Consider the following 20959-nt stretch of genomic DNA (forward strand, 5'->3'; position numbering starts at 1 on the left):
GAAAGCTTTAACCCTAAACTTGATAATAGTAACTGTCTATGAATTTGTAATTACCAATAAAAATTATTTGTCACCAACAGCTTCCAAATTACTTGCTATTAATAATCTCAAAGTAGACAGACGCTAGTGTTCACATGTATAATCCTAAATATTTAGGAGGCTGAAATCTGAGGATCATAATTCAAAGCCAGCCAAGTGAGACAAATCTGAAAGACACTTAACTCTAATTAACTAGCAAGAAGCTGAAAGTGGAGCTGTAGATCAAATGGTAGGGCACCAGCCCTGAGCAAAAAAGCTAAGCAAGAGCATAAAGCCCTGAGTTCAAGCCCAAGTACTGGCACAAAATAATCCTAATTCCTGAAGGACCAGTCTAGTATGTCTGACTCTCTACGGGAGTTGCACGAGTTAGATTAGATTCCAGCCAGGCTCATTGCCCTCCCTCAACACACACACACCACATGCCACCCTCCCAACCTCAGGACTTCACTACTACATGCTGCCAACTTCTCCAGGCTCAGCCCAGATCTACGTCCCTGCCCAGGAAGCTGCCCAAGGTTACTAAAACCCACAACAACACTTAAAGCCATAGAAATCTTACTCTGAAGGTGTCATATCTGGTAGTGATATATCTATGTGAACACATCAGGACCCCAATTACAAAGCCAACTCTTCAGGGACAGAAACGCATCCTGTAATTCAGAAATCTCAACAGCACAATAGTACCTAACAGGTTCACAGTGCCAGTACTGGGGCTTGAACTCAGGGCTTTATGCTCTTGCTTAGCTTTTTTGCTCAGGGCTGGTGCCCTACCATTTGATCTACAGCTCCACTTTCAGCTTCTTGCTAGTTAATTAGAGATAAGTGTCTTTCAGATTTGTCTCACTTGGCTGGCTTTGAATTATGATCCTCAGATTTCAGCCTCCTAAATATTTAGGATTATACATGTGAGCACCAGCGTCTGTCTACTTTGAGATTATTAATAACAACAAGAACTGACAAAAGCATTATGTTGAAGTAAAAACTTTGACATAGCAAAGAAAGCAAAAATCAGAGTGAAGAGATAACCTTTAGAATGGGAGAAAAATCTCTGCTAGCTATTCATCAGATAAAGGATTAATATCCAGGATATATTAAAAGTTCAAAAAATTAAATAAACACACACAAACAATCTTGCCAGGTGTGGTGGTTCAAGCCTATAATCCTAGCTCCTTGGGAAGTAGAGATTAGAAGACTGAAGTTTGAGGCCATCAAAGGCAAAATGTTCATGGGACTGCATCTCAACCTATGGCTGGATGGTAGAGCCCATTTGTCATCCTAGGTGATGGGGAACAGTACAATGGTTGAGTACAGTGGTGTGTGACTGCCATCACTAGTGACACAAGGATGTATAAGTAGCATTGTAGTCCAGGCTACAATGGAGCATAAAGCAAGATCCTAGCTTGAAAATAACCAGTGCAAAGAGAGGCTAGAAGCCTGATTCAAGAAGTAGAGTGCCTGCCTAGCACACACACATACTCTCTCTCCCTCTCGGATGGATAGATAGATAGATAGATAGATAAAATTGGCAAATGAAATAAACATTTTTCAAAAGAAATGATAAAATTAGGCAATAAATACATGAAAAAATGTTTCACACCTCTAACAATTATGGAGATTAAAACCAAAACTCTATTCAGATTTTACCTCATTCAGAATGAGTATCATCAAGAAAACAAGCAACAACAAACATGTAAGACCAGGATATTAATGACCGCATCACCTCAACAGCCTCTTCCTCAGACTACAGACAGCTAGGACGCTTCTGGAAACCTGCCCCTGAAGCCTCAGTTCCACCTCAACCCCAGGAGCTGGACGGGGGGACTTGCATCTACCATCTCTACCTCCGGGAACAGCTGTATCAGCTCCCCAGCAGCCACTCGATTTCCAAATCAGTTTATAAAGTATGCACAATTACCTATTTCTTTCCAGATATATGTACCAGCCTACAGTTAAACATAATCTAACCAAAGACTAGAATATATTTAGAAGCAGCTAAAATACATTTGGATGGCGCTCTCCAACTTGAGCCAGGCCTCCAGCTCTGTTTTTTTGCACACTTTTCTGGCCTGACTTGAATCTGTCTTGAATCGTGATCTTTCGGATCTGAGTATCTTAATAGTTAGGAGCACAGGTGTCAGCCACTAACACCAGGATCACAGATGATATCTTTGATTCCACACTGTTTTCATCCAAATTCCACATCAGAAGAGAATTCATCAACCATCAATAGTGATTTTCTCTGAGTAACAACATTCTCAGTGATTTTTGAATGTTCTATTTTATGTTCTTCTAAAGTTTTCTAAAGGCATTATGTAATGTGAATTACATTTGTCATCACAAAAATGAATGAAACTAAATTTTAATAGCCAAGAATCTTTTTTATAAGGCTCTTACCTTATAATTATCCTGTTTCTGTCGATTATCAATGGGGGAAAAATCACACTAATTTCAACTTTACAGATGGAGAAAGTAAGGCATAAAAAAAGTAGATTGTACCTGGGTTTACACTGGATTTTGCTGATAGTTAAAAGGGCAAGTATGACTATCACAAGTAACTTCTCTTCTCTGGGGCATCCAGTTGTATCCCTCAGAACACAACTCTCTCTTGGATGGCACCCCGAAGTCACTTAAGTCCAATTGCACTGAACCTCTGTCACCACCAGAGAGATCTATGTCACCATCCACTTGAAAACCCAGCCCAACAATTGAACCAGAAGCAGTTGTTGCTGGAAGAGAAGAGAAGAACAGCACTTCCGGGCAGCCTGGAGTTTTCAGACCCACTACATAATGTGGTGTCACAGGACAAGCAGAAGCCAGAAAGTTGGATTCGGGTTATAGAATCAACACTGTTGCTTTAGGACATGCTGTTTACTGTGTGCCAGGTCCCAGCTCAGAGTCTCCCAAGGTTGTACAACATGAGGCTGGATGAGAGACGTGATATTCATTAAAGTCACCTGAGGGCTTGTGTAACCACAGATTGCAGAAGCCTGAAATGCTGACTGGGAAGGTTGGTGGCAGGGTGGGAGGATGTTTGCATTTCTAGCCAGTTTCCTGGTGGTCCTGATGCTGCCATCCAGCCCCAGTCTGAGGAAGGCCCTTTTCGGTCAGATGATCTGTAGGTATGTCCCGGCTCTGATACTCTGTTGGAACTCAAGCACCAATTCCTAGCCTCTGACCTCATACTGAGATTCAGAACAGAACCCTGCAAACTCCCAAAGTCCTTGTCACAATCCCCTGTGAGCACTGCTTGATCCAAATGGGCAGTATCTCTTAAAAAATGTGAATCTACCAAGCCAGCACCTGTCACACCTCCTGTGAGCCTCTGCCTCTGGCCTGCACCAAGCCCTAACCCTTTTAGCATGTGACGGTTCTCTTAATACATTCCTGGTGTCTGCATCATATCCTCCAGTGATCTCACAGTCAACAAAGCCCCTGGCTCCTTATTTCTCTTTGCTAGCTACACAATGGCTGATGTTGTACACTAAAGCCTTTTCCTCCTACCACCGACAGAGGGCCTGACCTGCTAAGAGACAGAAAGAAGGCACAATACCTTAGCAAGCGTCAGAGCCTCACGATGCTTTAAAATTTACCACATCCCTTTTCATTACGACTTCAGCCTCATAGTCTGGAGTTGCTCTTACCGTTCTGCTTTAGAGCTGCGCAAACAAAGGTCAAGGTAGGCTTAGAGAAACAACTGGGACAATTAGAACCCAGCTCTCCTGTCTGTAGACTCAACATCCTTCCTCCACAGCCTCTTGATCCAAATTATGGAAAAGTTCAAATTAAAATTCTCTTTCTGACTCTCCTCTTCCTTAGCATATTAGCAAGAATGATTCATTACGAATAAGTAGACGAAGAGCTCTAATTGCAGGTCTCTGAATGGAGATGTTTAATTACATAGTTACATGTATGATTTATCAACCAGTTTTGATCGTTGACAATTCTCTTTAAAGAATTCTTTTCCTCTAAAAATTAAAAAGAATATATTTTAAATCGGTTCTGGAATGCTTTGTTTTCATTCCAATAAAGAGATGACTGTTTCTTATAAGTGTCATGATTTCTAGGCAATTGGTCTAATGTTAGATAGGCATTAATTCCTGAGAGATTTATCACAATCAGCTATGAAACTACAGAGGGCTTTTTAAAAAAAATCTAGAAACAGCAACTTTTTCTGGAAAATAACAGAAGTGGGAAAGCGTATTCTTGGAGAATCCCAAACCTTTCATTCTAACTCTCCTCCAAATGCCACTCAATGATGCTGGCGTAGTTTGGATTTGACCTTAGAGAGGGCAAAGCTGAAAGGCCATTGAGCAGAAAATGTCAGCAGTTCTCATGGTACTGAAGGAGGCCAAGAAGGAAGCTACAAAGGAGGCAAATGAGAATAATGAACCCAATGTCTGTAAACACAAGATCCAAGCTAAGTTTCAGGATAGGACCATCATATCTTCTGTCTTCTGCATTTCCAGACAACAATATGATTATTTTTATCAGAAAGGTTTGTCTCTGGTTGCAAGAACAGAACCTCTAAGTGATAGAACCAAGATTCAAAATCAAGTAGGGAATCTCATTTAGCAAATACTGATTAAGAAGCAGCTAATGCTGAATACCATGGTGCAAATCTGTAATTCCAAGTGCTCAGGAGGCAAAGATTGGGAGGTTGGGGATCAAAGCCAGCCTAACTGAGGAGGAGGAGTGCGGGGGGGTAGTGAAACTGAATCTCAACAAACAAGTCAGATGTGATGCTATACATCTGTCATCCCATCCATTTGATGGGATGGCTGTCTACAGCCAGCATGGGCAAACATGTGAGATCTTATCTGAAAATGCAGTCAAGGAACTTCAACTGGTAGAGTGCCTGCTTACCAAGAGTGAGGCTCTGAGTTCAAACCCCAGTATCAGTAACAACAACAACAACAACAACAAAATGAGTACCTAGTTCTAGAAACCATTCATTTCCCTCCAGAGGAGCTTAGTTAACTCCTTGCAGAGATATTTGAAAGGAGGAGGGGTTCAGTGAGCTACAACTCTTCCACGATGCTCAGGGTGGCTGCTGCTGTCCTAGGAGGCTTGTAAACAAGAGATACAGTGGCCTAGGGGTCAGGAGGATGGGATTCAAGTACTGGCTCTGCCACTGAGTCACAATCTTTTCCCTTATCTGGGCCTGTCTTCCTCTGAAGCTGGGGTGGTAGGATTGTCATTTGTAAAGGTCTTTCTGACGGTCTGGGACAATTGAGATCCCACTGGGATTCCTGGGAGAATCTATTCAGGGTGGCCATCTCCCATCAAAATTGACCCTCAATTTTCAGAAAATTCATGGCACTCCTAAAGCTCAAACTGAAGTTTGTGGTCCAATATGAATTTTACATTCAGGCAGAGCTGGATTAGACCTTAATCATGCTCTCTCATATTTCTTAGGAAAAAGCCTTTTACTTTTGAACCTGATTCAGGAAAAAAATAGCATCAATAATACCTACCTTGCAGTGTTCTGAGAATGAAAAGTAACTATGAACAAGTATTTGTCTTGTAGAAGTGCCCAATAAATGGTTGCTGGGGAAGAAAAGATAATGGTAGCTGTCATCTGTCATCCATGTTCAGGGATGTTCCCTCCTTTCCTTTCCCACAGTAAGTAGCAGTTTCCCTGTGTGCTCTAGGTCCATAAACATCCTGGTTGGACTGTTAGAGCTTTGTTACAATCTCCTGCTCTGTCAGAACCTCTAGAATTAGGACCTCTCCTTATACTCCAAGGGCCTTGGCTTTAGGTCTCTCTTTCTATTCCCCATCCTACTACAAGACTCTTCCAGAAATCCATACTGAAATTGTGACACACATCACCACTCACAAAAGCCGGAAGTGTTTCACTTTCCATTTTTCCTACAAACCAACCACTGGTTAAGGGCATGATTAATTACCTCCTCTACTCATCTCAACAGCCCTAACACAATGTAATGCATGGAGGTCTGAGCTTAGTTTCTAAGGCTTGCTTGAGATTGCTTCTGTCTACCTTTTGTTAACTATAAGCTAATGGGAAAATCATTTTACCTCCAGGCCATCTAGTGTCCTCATCTGTGGAGTGGAGATAATTATAGAAGTTCAGTTGTAGAGATAATATGAAATCAAAGGAGAAGATATATATATATATATATATGTCTAAATGATATGTAATATACATTACATTATTTTATATGTGTGTATTATATACATATACAATATGTCTGGCTACCTGTATATATATATATATATATATATATATATGGATATATGGATATATGGATGGATGGATGTAAAATATAGACTGGGTTCTGCCATGTAACAAGTCCTCAGTAGACACAAGCTATCTAAGCTATTGTTGCCCTGTTCATTGTACAAATGATTAATGTCCAGCCATGGACACTAAGGATGTTTCTACATGTTAACTACTGTGAATAATGCAGTGAATAGGTAAGGCAGCTATCTCTTCAAAATACAGATTTCAATTCCTCCAGACTCAATTCACAGATCGCATAGTAGTTCTATTTCTATCAATTTATATATAATTTATACAGTTATAATTACAGCTATATAGCTTACATAGTTATCAATTCATAATTCTGGGCAACAGTATGTAAGAATTCCCTTTATTCCACACCCTTACCAACACTTGTTAATATTTGATTTTTTTGAAAATAGAGGCTCTTAACAGAGTATGAGGTTAATTAATCTTTAACAAAAGTGCCAATGGGGTAAAGTTTCATCAATGAATGGTGCTAAGAAAATTGATACTCAGGGTCTAGGAAGGTGGCTCAGTGGTAGAGCGCTTGCCTTGCATGCATGAGGCCCTGGGTTCGACTCCTCAACACCACATAAGCAAAAAAAGCTGGAAGAGGCACTGTGGCTCTAGTGGTAGGGTGTTAGCCTTGAGCTGAAGAGCTGAGGAACAGCACCCAGGCCCAGAGTCCAGGCCCCAGGACTGGTAAAAGAAAAAAAGAAAAGAAAAAAGAAAATTGATACTCATATAGAAAAAGAATAAAACTGGACCCTTATTCTAACACAAAAATTAACCCAAAATATATTAAAGACTTAAACAAAAACCACAAAAGTCCTACAATAAAACATAGAGGAAATTTTGACATTGAGCTTAGCAATGATTTTATGAGTACAACCTTTCAAACACAAGCAATGAAAACAAAAACTAAATAACAGAGTATGCTAAAATAAACTGTTTCTGTACAGCAAAGGAAAGATAAGATGACCCATTTAATAAAAAGAGAGCTAAAATAAATTATTTACTTAATAGAAGAGTAATATCCCAAATACGTAAGGAACTTCTATACCACAATACCAAGGAAAAGAAAAAAACAAAGAAAGATGTTCAACACCACTGAAAATCAGGGAAATGCAAATCAAAACTGTGATAAGATCTCACCCTTATCAACAAGATGTTCTTTATGGTCTATTTTCTTATTTATGAAATCACAAAAACCCAAAGAAGCTATCCTAAAAAATAACTTTCAACTCAGTAGATGAATGTTGAAGTGTCCAGTGTGTATCAGACCAGGTAATTACAATGTAAGCAATAAAAAGAAATTCAAGTAAACAGCGATAACTCTGGACCTATTTGTTTAAATTGTTAATTAGGGACACTAACAATTAAAGCACTTACTATACTTGTAATCCTAGCTACTTGTAAGGCTAAGAGATGGAGGACCAGAGTCCAAGGCCAGTCAGGAAAGAAAGAGTTCATGAGACCTCTTCTCAACTAATAGCTGGAATCAGTAGCAATGCCTGTCATCCTTCTTTTATGAAAAGCACAGAGCCTTTGAGATCTAGGCTAGCCTAGACAGGAAACAAGACCCTATCTCATAAACAGACAGAGCCTATTGCAAAACAGAGCTAGAGGCATGGCTCAGCAGTAGAGCACCCACCTAGCAAGTGTGAATCCTTGAAAGCCCAGCACAGTCAGGAAAGTCCATGAGACTCATCTCCAATTAACCACCAGAAAACAGGAAGTGGTGCTGCAAGTTCAAAGTGATAGAGCGCTAGCCTTGAGTGAAAGAGCTCAGGGATAGCATCCAGGACCAGAGTTCAAGCCCCATGACCAAAGAAAAGGAAATCAAAAAACAAAAACAAAAAAAAATCTTCAAGCTTCAGGTATGATGTTCTAGGTGTTCACGGACTTTGGCCCATGAAACACTAGGACCCACTTCAGGGACAGAACACATGTGACAATAAGCAAAACTCAACAGTGTTAGATCTTCAGGTGGCATTGCAGGGCTGAGGAAAGCAAAGTTGAAATTGCATTCTGTTCCCTGGACACTGATTACTTGTGCCTTATGTTCTATATCTTTAAAGTGGGCTGTAACTTGCTTTGCCCACTAAATTTCTCCTGTAAGAATATATAGATAAATATGGGAGGGGTATGATTCTAATTAGCAAATATTAATACCTCAGGCCTAGGACACACACACACATACACACACACACACACACTAATTTTTCAGCAAATATTTATTTATACCTACTATGAACCAGGTGCTCTGTCAATGGTTGAACTAAGATGAATAATGCAGAGATTATTTCTGGTCTTATAAAACTTACAGAAAAACAGGGAATGCAAAATAATCATTGTGTTAAAGCATTATAAGTGATAGAATAGGACAAGTACAGGACTCTAGAAAAGATATCTAGATGGGGACGGTGGAGGAAGAGTGAATTAATAGCGCAACACATTCTCATCACTGGGAGGATTGGTATATATGTTGAACAAGGTGTTAAAGGCGTGAAGGTCCGCACTGTAATGCACAAATGCACAGGAGCAGAAATCACCAAGACTGGGTGATAAATAGCATGGAAAGCCATGTAAGGATACTGAACTTCCCCCCATGTTAATCCTCATAGAACCAGTGAAGAGCTATGAGTAGAGGTGGAATAGAGCACATACATGTGAGAAATATCACATGGCTTCAATGTGAGGAGCGTGTGGAGGATCTTGGAGTGCTGAGGGCACAGATGCGACCAAGGAGTGAACATCCGATCCTTTCCTCAGAGTTATGGAAGGCATTTATAAAAGCTACGTTCATCACTCCATTTGGAGTGAGTTCTTCCCTGTCTATTTTCAAACCGGGTAGAGAATTTTTCTCACCCAGCATCTCTCCCTTCTGAGAAACAACTGGCTGAGCTGGAGGAGAATAGCTCTTGAATTATCACACAGGGTTCTTTTTTTGGGGGGTCCAGTCGTGGGCCTGAACTCTGGGCCTGGGCGCTGTCCCTCATCTCTTCAGCTCAAGGCTAGCGCTCTACCACTTGAGCCACAGCACCACTTCCGGCTTTTTTTTTCTGCTTATCTGGAACTGAGGAATCGAACCCAGGGTTTCAGGCATGCAAGGCAAGCACTCTACCACTGAGCCACCTTCCCAGCCCCACACAGGGTTCTTACCACAGGATTCTCTAAGTCTCAGAGTCACTAGGCCAGCTGTTTGAGCCACGCAAATAGAAGAAGAGAACATTTCACAATAAAACTTAGTGGTTGCTCTATCTAATGGTAAAGGCTTGCTGGGGTTATGACTCTCAAGTGGTAGAGTTCCTACCTAGCAAGTACAAAGTCCTGAATTCATTTCCCAGTACCTTTTTTTTTGTCGGTCATGGGCTTGAACTCTGGGCCTGGGCGCTGTCCCTCAGCTCTTCAGCTCAAGGCTAGCATTCTACCACTTGAGCAACAGCGCTATTTCCGGTTTTCTGGTGGTTTATTGGAAATAAGAGTTTCACAGACTTTCTTGCTCAGGCTGGCTTTGAACCCTGATCCTCAGATCTCAGCCTCTTGAGTAGCTAGGATTACAGGCGTGAGCCACTGGTGCCAGCTCCAAGTAGGTTCTGTAGTCTACAGGGAGGAATGGAAGCTCATTGTATTCTCCCATCCCAACGATGTTCATTGTTTCACACGAGTGGTCATGACTCATCTTAGAAAGCTAAGAAATCACTTTCTAATCTATGAAATAAACTACCAGAACAAATGAACTTTGTGTGTCAGATTACAAGATCACCCTATAAAAGAGGTAACTGGAATCCTCCCACTTTGATCCCATCTCTCATATTCCGGAGTAACAGGGGACTTCCCTTCCATTACTTGGAAGATTAGAGATGGGTTTTCTGGATCTAGTGATCCAGAAAGAGTGAATTATATGAGTGAATGAATGAACAAATGAATGAATGAATGAATGAATGGCAAAGAGGAAGAAATGTAAGTCTACATATTGGTCAGCAAGACTCTTACCCTCACTTACCACAGTTAGCTGCCAGAGTGGCAGTTAGGCGCACACTCTCCCATTAGCAGGATGTAAATTCTCCTCTGATGAATCTGCACTGCCATTTATCTCTATCAAACAACCCCTCCATGCTGGGATCTGGCGGTGTATGACTATAATCCTAGTAGTACAGGAGGCTGAGATCTGAGGATTGTGATTTGAAGTCAGCAGGGGCAAAAAAAGTCTGTGAGGCTCTTATTTACAATTAACCAGAAAAATAAAAGCTGTAAGTGGAGGTGTGGCTAAAGTGGGAGAACACCACAATTGAGCAAAAAAAAGCCAAACAAGAGTGTGAGGCCCTGAGTTCAAACTCCAGCACTGGCATAAAAAAGGAGGAGGAACTGGAAGAAGAGAAGGAGGAGGAGAGGAGGGAAGAGGAAAGAGGGAGGAGAAAGGAAAAGGAGGAGGAAAATAGTCCAAAGAATTTCGGGTGACTGCCTGGCAAGAATGAGGGCAGAGGACCTTTCTGTTTTTTTTAAATCATAGGCCTTGAAAATTAAACTTTGAAAATAAGTATTTCCAGATCGGAAAGAAGATTTAGCTGAACCTGTGTGTTTGCAATATCTTCAGAGAATCGTGTTGTATATCTTTTCAACAAGAGCTTTTTAGAAGTTAGCATAGCAGAGCCTCAAATGAGTAACAGATTGCCTGATGTAATTTTCAAAACACTGTGAGTGAAACGGTACAGCATTCCACTTTTGCCAGTACTTAGTAAAATTATATGTATATATGATTATATATTTTTCAAACCCTATAATTCTATTTATAGAAATATTAGTATATGCACCAAAAATTCAAGAATGCTATCAGAAATGTGTTTGTAAAGGAAAAAGAGGGTAACCAGACATGATGGCACAAGCCCATAACCCTGACATTCAGAAGGCTAAAGCAGGAGGATTGAGAATCTGAGGCTAGCCTGGGCTACATAGTGAGATCCTGACTCAAAAAAAAGAGGGGGTAGGGGAAGGGAGATAAAGAAGCAAAGTGAAGGAGAGGAATAGAAAAAGATGCAGGAACTGAGCATATATACAAATATTCAAAATATTCAATCAGTGCATGGCTAAAGATGTTCACGTGTGTGTGTGTGTGTGTGTGTGTGTGTGTGTGTGTGTACACATGTGCATGTGCCAGCCCTGGGATTTGAACTCAGGGACTGGGCACTGTTCTTCAGATTTCTGGACAAGAGTAACACTCTACCACTTGAGCTACAGCTCCACTTCTGGCATTTTGGTGATTAAATGTAGTTAAGAGTCTCACAGACTTTCCTGTCCCCACTGGCTTTGAACCTCAATCCTCAGGTTAGCTTCCTGAGTTAGTAGGATTATAGGCATTAGCCACAGGCAACCAGCTTAAATAATTTTACTATATACTCATACTATAAAATCTTGTATCAACTTTAATGGAATAATACTTCTGTGAGCAAGGACATAACAAGATCTCCAAGAATCACTGTTAAATAAAAAAAGAAAATAACATGCATACTACAAGCTTATTTATGTGAAAGAAGAACCTTAAAATGAGTGGGATGTGTGTATGTAAATGTATAAAAATACCCTAGAAACATCAGGCTGTTGTAAACATATCTCACTCATTCATTCTACCAATTAGCTATTCCGTGTCCTGTATTCCCTATCCAATAGCTCAGTGAACTTTCAAAAAAGATTGCAGAAAGCCACCTAATAAAGGGCTCGAGATCTTTATTCTGTAAAGAAAGAGCGGGTTTCCAGCAGGCCAACAATGATGGAATGAATGCTGAATTACAGGATCACAGAGGTGCACAGGGGAGAAAGGTGGCGAGCAGACAGACGCCGGGGACTGGAATTAAGCTGCAAGTGGGGAGAACGGAAGCCAGGCAAGGCGGAGATATCTGTGGGTCCTCCTGCTTTACATTCTGTGCCTCTGCTGGAGCTCACAACCACCTCTCTGGACTCAAACCAACCTTGCGTTGGGCACCCCACCAAACCACTCAGGCTCCACGTCTCATTTCCTTTTTGATACCAGGGAGATGGTTTCAAAGTTCTCCTTGGACCTCATCTTGAAATCAATGTAATTTGACACTAATATAAGCGGACTTTACCTCAGCAAAGTGCCTTGAATCCACAATCCTTTTTCCTCTCTGCTGCCTAAAGCCCACTGGTCCACCACCACCACCACCACCATCACCCTGTCTTGTCCCTGTGGTCGTAGACTCATTATGAATAGGTCTTTATCTCCAAACCCTTGTGCTGCTGTTTCTAGATCGCTTTCCCTGGACTTAGCTCTGAAATGTCAGACATCTTGCACTAAGAACTACAAGGATTTCATGATCTCCATGGGCGAACTTTTCAGTGACTCTTCAGTATTACCTTGATGCAAAATCTAAGTGTGATGCATTGGTCCTGCAGGTCCTGCCTCTTCTCCCACTCTTTGCTCTCAGTCATCCAAGGCTCTAGGTCCTCAGGGATTTCCCTCCATATCCACCACTTAGCACACTCTTTCCCATACCATTTCATTCAAGATGGCTTAGGAGATGAGCAAGGAGGATTGCCAGTGAGTTCATCTAGTTTGACAACTGTGGGAGAGAAACGAAAGCAGTACTGGGCAGAAGGAGAAGTCAAACTGCAGTGGCTCCTCCACAGAAATCTCAGTCAATCCATCAGGGAGTTTGGAAGATACAAAGCTTATGTTGAGACTCAAGGATCAGGTGTATGGGCATATCTATCAGCCCTTAAAAGCCACGCGGGGAAAGGGGACATGGCTTGAGCAAACTAGCTCTCTTCAAGTGAGACAGTACCCCAAAACTGATAGCTCAGAGCTGTAGCTGAAGTCTGTGTGTTGTCACTAACATAGCAATTTCTCATTTGGGCTCAAAATGCTGTGCTTAGATTGGCTTTGGCACCCAAGCTAAAGAAAAGAGAAATAAAATCCATTATGAGTGGCTCACAAACGCTCCAAGTACTTCCTCAGGAATGGTTGACTTTTAGGTCAACTCTCCTATTCTACAGATAGGGAAATAGAGGCCCAGGGCCTCAAATCATCTACAACCACACTGACAGGCCTATAATAAATCGCTAATATTTGAGTGGACATTTTATACTAGACTTACACTTAGATACTTTATGCTCAATATCCAATTAAATATTCATGACTATTTTTGAGGTAGGAATCATTATTGTTTTCATTTCACATGAAGGGAATCAGGCTTCGAACAGGTATCTGAATAATATTAAGTGCTAGATCTAAGATTTGAACCCAAATAATTCTAACTTCCATAGCTCACAACTATTAACCATGGAGATGAATTGCTTTTCCTCTATGGACCAAATCACAATATTCAGCTTTAGGAGACTTGAGGATTGTGTGTGTGTGTGTGTGTGTGTGTTGTGTACATGTGTGAGTATTGCTGCTGTTTTTACAAACTTTTTATATAAATTTTCATATGAAGTTTTACATTAAAAAAAACTTCAAGAATATATGGTACAAGTCAGGAGCTAATGGCTCATGCCTATAATCTTAGCTTCTCAGAAGGCTGAGACCTAGAGGATGGAGCTACCTGGGGCAGAGGTCTTTGAGCTCCATCTCCAATTAACCAGTAAAATGTCAGCCTAGAGGCATGGATCAAGCTATAGAGTACCAGCAGTGAGTAAGAAAGCTGAGCAAGAGTGCAAGCCCCTGAGGTCAAGCCTTGATACCAGCACAAAGCAAACAAAAAATATATATCATACATATATTATGTGAGTGATTCCTAAAGATGGATACAACATTATCAGGTAAGGCACAACACTTTGTTTTCAGGGTAGAAGGAAGGGCTGGGATATAGTCAGTAGTACAGTGCTTACCTGGCATGATTGAGGCCCTAGGTTTGATTGTCACTCAACCCCACTAAGTAAATGGAGTTTGACACCAGGTACCAGTGGCTTATGCTTATAATCCCAAAGACCCAAGAAGCTGAGATCTGACAATTCAGTTCAAAGCCAGTGTGGGCAGGAGAGTCCACGAGACTCTTAACTCCAATTAAAACTAGCAAAAAGCTGAAAGTGGAAGTGTGGCTGACATGATAGAGTGCCATCCTTGAGTAGAAAAGCTAAGGAAGGAACAGTGCCCTGAGTTCAAGTCCCAGTAGCAACACAAAAGCAATTAATCCATAAAATAAAATCAAAACATGCTTTGAGATCGGAAAAAAATGCGTTTGATCAATGATTAATCAGAGACTACCAAGTAATTTTCCGTTTCCACGTGTGCTCCATGCCAGGTTTTCAGGTGCTGGAGACCTTGCTTCTTCCATAGCTCTCAAGTCCCTCCCACAGGAGGGGTATGCATCTGAGTGCCTTTTGGCAAACCTGGGTTCGCTTCCCACCCTCCCCAAGTACCCAACCTGAAAAAGAGCAGCAGCAGGCCCAACAAGGTGGCCTATGGGAGTTTATAAAAGGCTTTCACTGAAATCTGCAAAACCACCAAAGTCACTCCCTCTTTCCCTTCCTGCTCCATCAAAATGAATGCAAGTTCAAGTGAAAAGACTGAAATGTGAAGATTTCCAGGTGTAAAAGTAGTATTAAATTACACTAGTATACTGTGGTCCAAGAAACTCTAAACTGTGTCAGAAAAAGTAGATTAATTTTGTTTAACAAACATCCATTGTATTCCTCCCAGAGGCCAGGCCCTGGGCCTGATGCCAGGCACTGCCCTGCTTACAGTGTTTGCCATTTAAAGCAGTGACTCTCAAATGTTAGTGATGAAAAGAATCACCTTGGAAAGTTGTTTAAAATGTTCTTTCTGAAACTCCAACCCCAAAGGTTCTGGGTCTTCCAGTAGATCTAAGACTAAGGAAGATATACTTTAACCAGTTCCTACGTGGTTCTGAGGCAAATGGTCTTCGGGCTGGATCTTGAAGAACCTTGAAGAAACTTGACCTAGTAAATACTGAAGTTCTGATGAGCTGCTTAATGAAGTCACTTAAACTGAAGATGCCAGTGGGTGGCAGAGATATATCACTTCTAAATCCATCGGGGAACCTTAGAAAGACTCTGGAAAGGTTTTCTGTGGACCAATACCACCAGTAAGATGCTAGCCAGAGAAGGACTGTGCAATCAAATGGCTTAAGAGAGAAGGAAAAGGGCTGTGAAGGTGGTTCAGTGGTAGAGTGCTTGCCCTGCATGCATGAGGCCCTGGGTTCAATTCCTCAGCACCTCATAAGCAGAAAAAGCCGAAAGTGGTGCTGTGTGGCTCAAGTGGTAGAGCACTAGCCTAGAGCTGAAGAGCTGAGGGACAGCACCCAAATTCAGAGTTCAGGCCCCACTATGATAGAGAGAGAGAGAGAGAGAGAGAGAGAGAGAGAGAGAGAGAAGGAGGGAGGGAGGGATTCACAAAAGGCTTTCGTTATAACAATTCAAGTGTGTCTCTGTGTGTGTGTATGTATGTATGTATAAAATTCATCAACTTGTATACTCAAGCTTCATGTGCTTTACCACTACATATGTTTATCATGTGTATATGATAACTCCATTTTAAAAAAGGTTAAGGAAGTACAAGAACAAAGCCTGCAAGGGATATGGAGATGCCGTAGTAGCAGAGCCAGTGCTGGTCATTCATGCCTGTAATTCTAGCTGCCCAGGAAGCTGAGACCTGAGGATTGTGGTTTAAAGACAATTCAGACAAAAAAAGTCTGTGAGATTCTTATGTCCAATGGACCAGCAAAAAGCCAGAAGTGAAGGCATGGCTCAAACACTAGCCTTGAGCAGAAAAGGACAAGCCAGACCATGAGGCCCTGAGTTCAAGACCCTGAGTTCAATCTCAGTACCTGCACCAAAAAATACATATACATACATAAAAATAAAAGATATTGGAGATGGGAAGGTGGTTCAGTGGTAGAGTGCTTGCCTTGCATATGAGGCTCTGGGTTCGATTCCTCAGCACCACATAAGAAGAAAAAGCCAGAAGTGGCACTGTGGCTCTAGTGGTAGAGTGCTAGCCTTGAGCTGAGGGACAGCGCCCAGGCCCAGATTTTCGGCCCCACAACCGACAAAAAATAAATAAATAGAGATATTATTGTAGAGGACATGGAAGAAAGAGCTGTGATACTGGCTACTAACTGGTAAGAAAATGGAAATAAGAAAGTCAGACCCCTCACCAAGGATGCCTCAGTACTTGTCATAGTAGAAAGAGGGCTAGCAGGGGCTGGGACTGTAGAACACGGCATAACCCTCGCCTAACGTGAGGAAGGCCCTGAGTTCAATCCTCTACACTGCAATAAAATAAGTAAAACAATCAAATGAGCACTGAAAATGGACGTTGAAGCCGGGCACTGGTGACTCACGCCTGTAATCCTAGCTACTCAGGAGGCCGAGATCTGAGGATCATGGTTCAAAGCCAGCCTGGGCAGGAAAGGCTGTGAGACTCTTATCTCCAATAAACCACTAGAAAACCAGGAGTGGTGCTGTGGCTCAAGTAGTAGAGTGCTCGCCTTGAGCTGAAGAGCTGAGGACAGCACCCAGGCCCAGAGTTCAAGTCCCACAAAAAAAAAAAAGGAAGTTGATAACTATGAATGTAAATGAGTTAGTGAGTTCAGGTAGCTTGAGCCAGACACCAATTGACTAGGAAGAGAAAGAAGGAAGAAAGCAGGGAGAGAGGGAAGGAAGGGGCACACAGAAAAAAAGGGGGGAAGGAATGGAAGGGGAGGGCCTGGCCCTAGGGAGAGCTTATAATCTTGTGGTTCTGACCAGCCATGTGGTTTTGAGCAAGTCATTTGCTCCAATCCTGTATGCAGATCTTTAAAACGGGGCTGGACCTCCCAAAGCTACCATTATGAATCAAAGAATGGCATGTGTGAGATGCTATTTGTAAACCAAAAAGAGTCGCTTAAAGGCTACTCATTAGGAGTATACACTGTGGCTCAGGGTTAAGCCCCGGTGGAGGTGCGCATATGGCCCAGTTCAGCAGCTTCCCACATCCTTCTCCAACCTGACCACCAAACAAACCCACAGGGCTTTGGTGAAAGGTTTTCTTTCCTTTTCTTTTCTGCTCTCAAACAACTTGGATGTTGCTTTGTGCAGCCCTGCATCTGTGATTCTTCTTAGCCCACCCACCCTGCAGCTGTTCCGGAGACTCCCGGGAGCTCGCCCACCTTCCCCGGGGCACAGCCTGCCATCGCCCCCGAGCCACTGCCTCCTCCCTCCCTATCCAGTGAGTCTCCAGTTGCGAGTCCCGAGGCCTCACCAGAGGTTTCCAGAAACCAAGGGAGCTTGCTGGAAGCCCTTGGGAGAAGAGAGTAAACAACCCCAAGCACTAAAATTAAAGGAATTGTCTACAAATGTTTTTTTTAATTAAAACGGTGATTCTTCCCCCCCCCCCCCCCGCAGAAGGGGCTCTTTAGGCAGTGCTGTGAGTGGCAGGCTTAGAGCTCACAGTCCTGCCCAAGGCCAGGGCCAGGAAAAGGAGGAGAGAGCTGAGAGGAGACAGGTGGAAGAAGCAAGCCAGGGGGAGTGTGGGGAAGGCTGGAAGGGAGAATTTGCTAGGCAACCTCCTTTCAGGGTGTCCTGGGAGTAAGGGCTGGGCTTCTTAGGAACCCCAAAGCTGGGATTTTTGTGTTTCTTTTTGTTATGTAAAATTATGCCAACTTCCTCCCCTCCCTGCCCCCCGCCCCCCCCCCACTTCTCCCTTCCTGGAGGGTTGCTGCCACCAGTCTTGAAACTGGACCCAGAGCCACCCACAGCCTGGCCCCTGAGACAACAGAGACACAGTGTGTGTGTGTGTGTGTGTGTGTGCAAGGTGCACACAACAGACAGAGGGAGGAGGAGAAAGTAAGGGAGAGAGAAGTGGGGGGGACAGGAAGGGAAGAGAGCTTGGAAGAAGAAGGAAAAAAAAATCAAACCCTGCAAAACTGACGAATCCGCAGTGACTTAGAAAAACCAAAGTGTGCGGGCAGCTGTTCTGCTCCTAGCCAAACAGAGAACTCAGGGGACCTCGGGTACCCCAACTCACTTTAAATACTTCACTGCCCACACTGTGCCACTGTTTCTTTTAGATTGGGGGTACAAACACACACAACAAAGGAGTGGGGAATTTTGAGGAGCCTGGCTTGTATGGGTGCTGTGGGGTCCCCACAAATCCAGATGTGCAGATTCCACGGGAAGGACCCCGATAGCTGTGGCCACCGCCCTTACTATGGCCCAGGCCACACAACCTGGAAGCAATGGCACTGGGCGCTGGCATCCACCCGACAGTCCCAGCGTCCCCACCATCTTGAGACTCTCCATCCCAAACCACACCACTACTTCGTCGGTCCGGGGACCAGGAGCAGGGTGAGGTCACCCCCCACCTCTAGGAAATAAAACATCTTTCATTCTTTGGCTCCCTCCAAGTTTCTCTTTGCGAAGAGACTTGCCCTAAGTCAGAAGAAAATCTTGCTTGTTTTGGGGTTCCTTGATTGCACAAAATCCCAATTGAGATGATGTTGCTGGGGAACTCTAGAAACTGACTGTGTTCCTATTCAGAGATGATTTCTAAATTAAGCAAGAAACGTGTAGTGGCAAGTGGAAGGGGAAGGAGAGAGGGGTTGAGGAGTCTGGAAACCATGAGGACAGACTGACACATCCAAAGAAATGGACCAGATCCTCAGAGCCAGGTGTCCCTGCCTCTCCAGGAACATAGCACACTCAAACCTTATCCCAAGGAGCTCACAGAACCAGACCAAAGGGCCCGTTCACCGCCCCCTGCACCCAGGAGTTCCCAGGCCGACACCATTTGCTGGTTCTTCTTTTTCTTCTTCTTTTTTTTTGGAGTATTTTTTAAAATCCTTTAAATATAAGACAAAAATACATCTCAATTATCTTCATAGATATATATATTTCACTCTCACCACATAAATACAAAACATCCAGATATCCAAAACATTCAGAACAAAGTTAGTAGCCAGGATTCAGTGACGCCTACCCGCGTGTGAATCGTTATTTTCTTCACTATTTGCCTAAAAAAAGGGGAGGGGGGAAGAAAGGAAAAATAAAAGCTTCCGACGTAAATAATTTACAATAAAGTTACTATTTTAAAAATGTTTTGCGCTCGCTTCGGATGGACAGATACATTCTAGACACTGCGGCCCCTCACCGTCTGGGTCTAAGGTTTTGGTTAAAATGCGGGTGGCCGCGGCTGCGGGGGACTGCGGTTGCTGGGCGGCATCAAGTTCTCATTCGAAACCACTGCAAGCCTGAAAATGGGGCGTGAAGGAGATCTCTTCCCTACCTACCAGCCAGGCAGGTAGCGAGGACGTTCTGACTGAAGTCCTCCCTCCCCTTAGAACCAACTCCAGGCGTTTCCTGCAAGCTTGAACGGGTTTGGGAACCTGCGCGTTTGAGAAGAGGAGGCGATGCGGGTTGATTCGGGTCAAATCCAGCAATCTTGCCCCTGAGCTGTGCTTCTGGGAGACTTGGGGAGCAAAGCACCCATGCTATATCTGGGGACAGTCACCAGCCACCTTGCTTCTCTCAGGGAGGAGCTGGAAGCAAAGACTACCTCCCAAACAGCCTTGGAGAAAAGATGATGAAGATTCTCTCACTAACGACCTTGGCTTTCCCTTTTCCTTTTCCCTCTTTAAATTGCTGCCTGAAGTCACAACATCTAGAACTTTAACTTCGCGTTGGCCAGGGATGCGTTCTCTAACCTTTCTTACACCTTCCAAACTCCACTATCACGAATATTTTAAAAAAAACCGTTCAGGTTTCCTACAGTAATTAATACTCTTTATTGCTGATTAGATCATCGTTATCACCACCTTTGCCCTGCTCTGGTGTTCTGGTTGAGCATTTCCTGGGTGGTGGGGGTGGGGAATTGGTGTTTTACCCTCTAGGGGCGGACACTGGGGCAGGGGTTGTCCGGCCAGGGAAGTTGGAAGTTCTCAGGGGTCCTCAAAGAGGGGCCCCCGGGCTCTCAGAAAAGCCCCTGGGTTATCTCTGGCAAGAGGCAGAAAGGTCTTCCTTCTTGATCTAAAGAAACCTACAAGCCTTTTCAGGTGGGGGGCGGAGGTAAAGGGGTGCTGCGCGTAACTTTCCTCCTTCAAATATTCCTAGGACGGATCCACAGCGACCGGCGTAGGCCCGAGGGAGCGCGGGGTCCCGTGCTGCGGGTTTACAGCCGGTCGTTTTCTCTTCCAGGGCTGGGCATTGCTTGGGACGTCAGGTTGGCTAATTCCGGCATCCCCCCCCCAATTCTTTGGATTGCTCCAGGATCGAGAAGGAAGTTGGGGAGAAGGCGGGAGGTACGAAGGCCAGGCAGAGGGAGAGGAGAAGAGCTCAAGTAAAAGGAGATCGGGAGCCGCGCCTCGGGGAAGGGCGCGGCTGTCGGGGGCCTGGCGGGAAGCGGGAGGCCACCGCACAATCCCTGCGCGCCTACCGCGCGCGAGTCCATAAATATCACCACAATAGATACTATAAATATAAATACAGGGAAACACTTAAAATCAGTCCAGCGCTTTTTTCTCGGCCCCTTCTTTATTGTTGGTCCGGGAGTAAGGCTCGAAGGCCGAGGAGCTCAGGTACCGGGCTGAGAGTTCTTGCAAATTTCCCGCTAGCGAACCGGCCATTGTCAACGGGGCGGAGGACAGGCGGCTGGCGACGGAGCCGAGCAGGGAGGGCACCGGCAGGCTGAAGAGGCCGTGGGCCGCGGGCGCCGCTCCC

At 43.7% G+C, this 20959-nt stretch overlaps 1 protein-coding gene across 1 annotated transcript in view; it reads right to left on the reverse strand.

The window, feature by feature from the left end:
* Positions 1-20742: 20742 nt before the first annotated feature.
* Positions 20743-20959, reverse strand: part of Vax1 (ventral anterior homeobox 1) — a 3851-nt gene continuing 3634 nt past the window's right edge. Inside the window, exon 4 of the mRNA XM_013017614.1 lies at positions 20743-20954. Within this exon, the coding sequence (XP_012873068.1) occupies positions 20743-20954 (212 nt within the window). The remainder of the gene's footprint in view (positions 20955-20959) is intronic.

Source organism: Dipodomys ordii, unplaced genomic scaffold (genome assembly GCF_000151885.1).
Source record: "Dipodomys ordii isolate 6190 unplaced genomic scaffold, Dord_2.0 Scaffold36, whole genome shotgun sequence".
In the NCBI taxonomy this organism is placed as follows: Eukaryota; Metazoa; Chordata; class Mammalia; order Rodentia; family Heteromyidae; genus Dipodomys; species Dipodomys ordii.